Raw genomic sequence first — 6583 nt, 5'->3', positions numbered from 1 at the left:
AGAAATAAATGTGCTCTTTTGGGGATTCATAGTGATGATTGAACCCAAGGACACTGTACTATTGTGTTGCAGCTCCAGCCCTTTTCATTTTTACTTTTATTTCTTTATTTCTTTATATTTTCTTGGGGAAGGGTCTACAGGGTGTTCAGGGTCTCACTACTAGATCAGACTCATGGTGGTCCACCTGTTTACAGCCTCCCAAGAGCTGGGATTACAGGCGCATGCCACCACGCCCAGCCTCAATTAGCTGTCTCAGTGCACTCTGGGGGTGGGGCCAGCAGGGCAGGCCTGGAGATCAAGCCCACAGTCCTGCACCTGCTTGCAGATGCTTTAATCCTCTGAGTCATTTGGCCAGCCCTCATTTTTACTTTTGAGACAGAGGCTCACTAGCTTTCTCAGGCTGGCTTTGAACTGTCAATTGTCCTGTCTTAGAAACTAGAACAGTTGGGACTATAGCCCTGTACTACCACCTCCTTCTATTTAAATAGTTAAAAGAATTATATTAAAAAACAATTATATTTACAAGGCATAAAACTGCTTCACATATTATACAACACATAGATGGCACATAAATCAATTAAAATGCATATTCCTTATGAATATAAAAGTGGGGGTTGAACAAATAGCTCAGTGGATTAAATCACCTGCAAACAGGCACAGGGGCTGGTAGTCTGATCCCCAGGGTGCACTGAGATGGCAATGGAGACTGGGTGTGATGGAGCGTGCCTGTCATCCCAGCTCTTGGGAAGCTGTAAACAGGCAGATCACTATGAGTCCAATCTAATAGTGAGATCCTGAACACCTTGTAAACCCTTCCATAAAATACAAAAAAAATTGAATATCTCCCTTAATTTTCTATAAATATCTTGTAAACTCATTGGAGTTTGATCTGCTTGATTCTAAACATTGCATATAAGTAGAATGAGAGTGGTAACAGCAATTGTTTATAACAACTGCAAGTAAAGAATCTTCTTACCGTAGAAACATTTGCTAAAAGATCATAATAGCGAATGAAAAATATAACGTTTTTATAAAACCATAATACATATTTCAAGATTAAGAATCAGGAGTGTTTTCTTGCACTCCTGTTATGATTTGTGTCTAAATGTCTACCTAAAGCCTAATTCGATCATGGGTGGGGATTTTTGGAGATGGCTGGATCTGGGGTATGTGGTTCTGAGAAAAAGGCTGTGATGCTTGGATTGGTTCACAGCGTGACATTAGTATTAAGGGTGCCCCACATGGGTGGCAGTGCCCCCTACCCTGAGGGCTGTAGTCTGGATAAAATATAAGGGACAGAAAGAAGGCTGCTACTTGTCACTTGTCACTTGCTGCTGGCTGCTTCTGTGCCACTTTGCTGCCCTGCTGTCTGTCCTGAGACATTTCTCCTTGGGATGCCCCTCTGCCTTGCCACCCTCCCTTGCAGCCAGTCAATTATGGGATGAAACCTACACACACTGTCAGCCAAAAGACGTTCCTTTTATCAACAAAAGTAATACAGACGTTGTCCTGACCATCACTGAAGAACACATTTAAACTGATCCTTTAAAAAAATCATACATTATACAAATAACTATGATACATGGAAAGCAATAATCATTAAAGAATATATAACTACCTAAATATATCTAGGATAAGGGAAAAACATTTATTTTAGTTTATAGAACATAATGTATATAGAACATAATACAATTCCTGTGGAATTTGGTGTCCGTACATAACACATCTCACTTTCTTTGTTCAATATTTGCACTTGCTCCCTCCTCCTGTCTTGATTCTTTTCATTTTTGTATGCATGCTTGCAGTGCACAGTGCATATTTTCCTTGTATGGATTTAATACATGTACATAAAAACATCCTAGTTCATTTTATTTCATCTTTTACCTTTCCCCTCCCCCTCTCCCTCTCTTGGTATATTCTCAAAGTACATCCATTTTCCTAAAGATGATTAAGTTCTCTCTTTGGAATGTCAGAGGCCAACTTTCTTGAATGTAAGCAGCACATTTTCTTAACCCCCTGTTGCTGGTCATGTGGATCACTTCCAGGATTTAGATGTTAGGAACTATGCTGCTATAAACATTAGTATGTATACATTTATCTTTACAATAGTATACATTTAACTCTTTCAGGAAGATACCTAGAAGAGTTGGGTCAAATAGAATTTCTACTTATAGTTTTTTGAGAACTCTGCGTACTGATTTCCATAGCAGTTATACTAGTCTACTTTCCCACTAGCAGCATAGTAAAGTTTTTTCTCATGCATTCTCTCTAGCATTTATTATCATTTAACTTTGTTATATTAGCTGTTGTTTCTGGAGTAACTATTTTTAATTTGGATTTCTCTAGTGGCCAGTGATAGTGATCATTCCTTCTTCAATTAATTGGCCATGTGAAGTTCTTCTGTGAAGTATCTAGTCAATTCAATAGCCCACTTTTTTATTGCATCCTTCTTAAGGCCATACACTATGTTTTAGTTCTTTGTATATTCTAGATTGAGTTTCCTGTCTAAAGAATCACTGGCTATTTTGTCCCATTCAATAGGTTGTGATCTCAGGAACAAAATTCAGGAAGGTAGCAGGATAAAAAAGATTAGCACACAAAGATCAATAGTGTACCTGTGCACTGACAATGAATCCACTGAGAAAAACATCATTCATAGCAGGACCAGGAAACATTAACCTAACGAAGGAAGTTGGAGAACTCCACACAGAAAAGTACAGTGTTGTGAAAAAGGAAATGGAAGAGCACATCAGAAACTGCAAATATATCTCCTGTTCCAGGATATCTGGAACACATACAGTCAAAATGGGCATACTTCCAGTGTTGATGTACACAATTAATTGTTTTCTCCATAAAAATTCAAGCAACAATCTTAATAGAACTGGAGGAAATGATTCTATAATTCATATGGAACAAGAAGAGACCCAGAATACAAAAACAAGCTGGGTAAAAAGAGCATACCACGAGGCTTCAAAATCCCACACTTGATGTTCTGTCACAAAGACATTATAATAAAAACTGCATGTTACTGGCACAAACAAATAGCACTCACATAAACGAAGGAACAGAGAGGGGAATCAATGGAAGAGAATAAAGGATGCAGAATAAATGAAGCGAATAGAGTATCCAAGTACATTCAACTATTTGATCTTCGACAATTGGGCCAGAAACACACACTGTAGGCAATGTAGCTTCTTTAAAAATGATGTTGTGAAAACTGTCTATGCACATGCAGAGGATTGAATATAGACTCATATTTCTTAACATGTACTAAAGTACAATCAAAATTAATCAAATAAATAAATGTTAAGCTAGAAATACTTGTCAGAAGACAGCATAGCTAAAACTCTTCAAGTCATAAATATAGGCAAGGATTTTCTGAGAACTTTGGTTGCACATGAATTAGTTCAGAAACCAGCAAGAGCAGCATATTAAATTAAAAGGCAATCTTGAATACATAAGAGTAGGCACAATGTTCATGAACAAAAACCAAACTGCATGAGAAATACTTCAAAGAATCAACAACTGGAATCTCATGTTTTTGAAAAGATTCTGCCTGTGAAAAGACATCACCAACATAATAAAAAGAAAACCCATGAATTGGAAAAATTTTTTAGCTTATTGTCCCTCAGACAAAGGACTTCTATCTAGAATATATAAAGAATTTCAAAAAATCAGGCTCCCAAATTTCCAAGACCCAATCAAAAACAGATTTAGGTTGGAGTACACATTTCTCAGATGAAAAAATACAGATGGAAAGTAAATACATTAAATAATCTCCAACACCACTGGTTATTCAAAAATTGCAAATTCAAACAACACTGAGATTTCATCTTCCCACAGAAAGAATGGCACTCATTAAGAAGTCAACGAATAACAAATGCTGGAGGGGCTGGGGGAAAGAAGGAACCCTTCTTCACTGTTGGTGGGAGTGTAGAATGATACAACCGCTATGGAAATAAGTATGGAGATTCTGTAAAAATTTAGGATTAGAGGTCCCATTCAACCCAGCTATTTCCCTCCTGGGTATCAACCCAGCTATTTCCCTCCTGGGTATTTTTCCAGAAGAACTACAAACATCATATCACCACAATATATGTGCACCCATGTTTATAGCAATGTAATTTGTCATAGCTAGATCTTGGCAACTACCCAATGGAGTGTTACTCAACTACTAAAAAGTTAAACTCAAGGCTCTCATAGGTAAAGGGATGCAACTAGAGACCATACTCACAACTGAAATGAGTCAGACCTGCATGTGTAAACATTTTATTGTCTCCCTAGTGTAAGAACCTGAAGGAGTAAATAAAATCTAAAAGGTACAACAGATATTGTAAAAAAGAAAGATACTGTTCAATGAGATAAAGATAAAACTCTAATTGAGATAAAGGAAATGAGAGGGGAAAAAAAGGAAGGGAAAAATGTGTATATGCATAGGGTGACTGGGACAATTGTACTGCTGATTTATGTTGGGTTAACTGAAAAGAACAACAGGTAACACTGAAATAATTGTATCGCGTCCCCCTCACACCTCAGCCTGTGCCACCCCTCCTGCTTGGGAGTCCAGGCATTATGGCCGATCCCCATGTGAGGCACATCAAGACTGGCATGGTAAAACAATTAGTCAAAGAAAAAGTGATGTACGGAAAAGAAGCAAAGCAACAAGAAGAAAAGATTGAAAAAATTAAAGCTGAAGTTGATGAAAATTATGCCATTAAAAAGCAGACAGAGATCCTACAAGAGTCCCAGATGATGATGCCAGATTGCCAGCGCAGGTTAGAGGTAGCACATACTACCTTTCAGCAGATATTAGAAGGTGAAAGGGCCGGGGAGATAGCTCAGCAGAATAAGCGCTTGCCTGGCAGCGCAAGAGCCTGAGTTCAATCCCTGGTCCGCGAAAAAAAAAAAAAAAAAAAAAGAGTGAGAAAGACTTGGAAGAAGCTAAGAAATAAAAAGAAGCATGTGTAGTTTTGGATTCAGTGAAGTTGTCTGAAAATTTTCTGTACAGACTGTTGTTGCATTAAATCCTGGGGTCCATTCTACAGTTCATTATTTTTACCACTCATGGGTGTATGAGAATGTGATTCTTTTTGTGCAGTTGCAAATATTTTTCTTTGCATAATTTAATGCATCAAATAAATGAGTTCATCTAAAATAAATAAATTAATTAAAATACTTTGGTAAAGCAGAAGAAACATCCAAAGTAAAACTGATGGACATTTCAAGTAAAGCAACAAATAATCAGGAAAAATGATTAGTAAAAGTTTTAAAGAGGTATAGCTAGTCAAACTTAGTAACTGGAAAAAAAGCATACAAAACAATCCATGAAATTCCATTTTACCCCCGTCAGAATGGGAAAAACTTAAATGTCTGATGAGTTTATAAATTGGAATTTAGAATGTTGAGACTACCATATGTTAACTAGCAAGAATCAAAATTGGTACAACTGACTTGTAGGGTAATTTGTAAAGCTTATTGAATTTGAAGATGAGCATGGCCCAAAATTTGGTCTATTCAGATATTTAGTATTCATATATTAGCATACAGAAATTTTCATAATGTGCAAAAATTATTATCTCTAAAGATATTCACTATTACCTGGTGATTGGGAGGAAGACTAACCTCTGTAGGAAAACACATAAAAGAACGTTATCCCTGCCCAGAAAGAAATATGTAATTGTTAAGCTAGTCTATACATGTAAATGTTGCTGTAAAGGTCTTAGTCTTAGTCCACTGAAACAGAACGCTAGCACAACTAGTCAGGAAAAGCATACTTATTACAAAAGATAGGGACCAAATGTAAACAGAAAAATAAGACCCATGGTGAGTGCTACTCCCCTAAGGCTCAATGTGTCTTTCATATACACAAGAACTCTTGTGTGTAGATACCTCATGCTGCAAGATAGCTGAGTGACCCCAAAAGTCTTATTGGGTGCAAACTTTTGTATATATCATGTTCTAGGAACAATAAAAACTGTGGTTGTTCTGAGACTTCTCTCCTTAAGCAAGTATTTGAAGTCTCAGCTCATTCAACTGGAGAACTGTAAGCAGGGGAGGGAAGACATTTAAATTGCCCACTGCTTTATGAGACCTTTTCTTCTGCATTTATTTGTTTTAAAATAGCGTAAAGTTAAAAAATGTGTATGTGGGTATAATATAAATAAAACAATGACATACTTTTATACAGATTGAGGATGTAAATCTACCAGTTGGAAGCTTATTATTCTGCAAAGGAAGCCAACACCCAAATATCCAAATTTAGTGTCGTAATATCAGAGGCTTCTTTTTAATAGATATTAACTATTGATATTATATGATACTTTAAGTATTATTTTCTGTAGCTCTTTGAATGATTACAGAATATATCTGCTATGGCGTCATTGCCAAACCTAACATGTGGGTGCACTAAGAAGCAGCTTTTCGTCTTTTTCTTAGTACATGCTATGTTTTCCTGGCTTTGTACCTCTCAGGATTTGTTGTTATTGAAGATTGCTAATAAATTTAGCAACTTTGGATTCCAATTCCTCCCACAATATTTTCCTTTTTCTCTGTTTATTAATTATTCATTAATATTGTACTGATT

The 6583-nt window shown here is 36.6% G+C and overlaps 1 protein-coding gene across 2 annotated transcripts; it reads left to right on the top strand.

Moving 5' to 3' along the window:
- Positions 1-4572: 4572 nt before the first annotated feature.
- On the top strand, positions 4573-4952 carry LOC111814580 (tubulin-specific chaperone A-like). 2 transcript variants are annotated; one of them, XM_023708453.1, is made up of 2 exons: positions 4573-4742; positions 4922-4952. In XM_023708453.1, exons 1-2 carry the CDS (start codon positions 4573-4575, stop codon positions 4950-4952), a joined length of 201 nt encoding a protein of 66 aa, XP_023564221.1. The 2 variants fall into 2 exon arrangements, with proteins under 2 accessions (XP_023564221.1, XP_023564220.1); XM_023708452.1 differs by having other exon boundaries at positions 4573-4824; positions 4926-4952.
- The last annotated feature ends 1631 nt before the right edge of the window (positions 4953-6583 follow it).

This window comes from Octodon degus, unplaced genomic scaffold, assembly GCF_000260255.1.
Source record: "Octodon degus isolate 3935 unplaced genomic scaffold, OctDeg1.0 scaffold00367, whole genome shotgun sequence".
Taxonomy (NCBI): domain Eukaryota; kingdom Metazoa; phylum Chordata; class Mammalia; order Rodentia; family Octodontidae; genus Octodon; species Octodon degus.
The sequence above is the reverse complement of the archived record's forward strand: the minus strand, read 5'-3'. Positions and strand labels throughout refer to the sequence as shown.

Bases quoted from the DNA above. Each gene is read 5' to 3' on its own strand.
- LOC111814580 (XM_023708452.1), top strand. From the start codon at position 4,573: ATGGCCGATCCCCATGTGAGGCACATCAAGACTGGCATGGTAAAACAA. The intron at 4,825-4,925 runs GCCGGGGAGATA...AAAAAGAGTGAG, and splicing joins AGATATTAGAAGGTGAAAGG to AAAGACTTGGAAGAAGCTAA.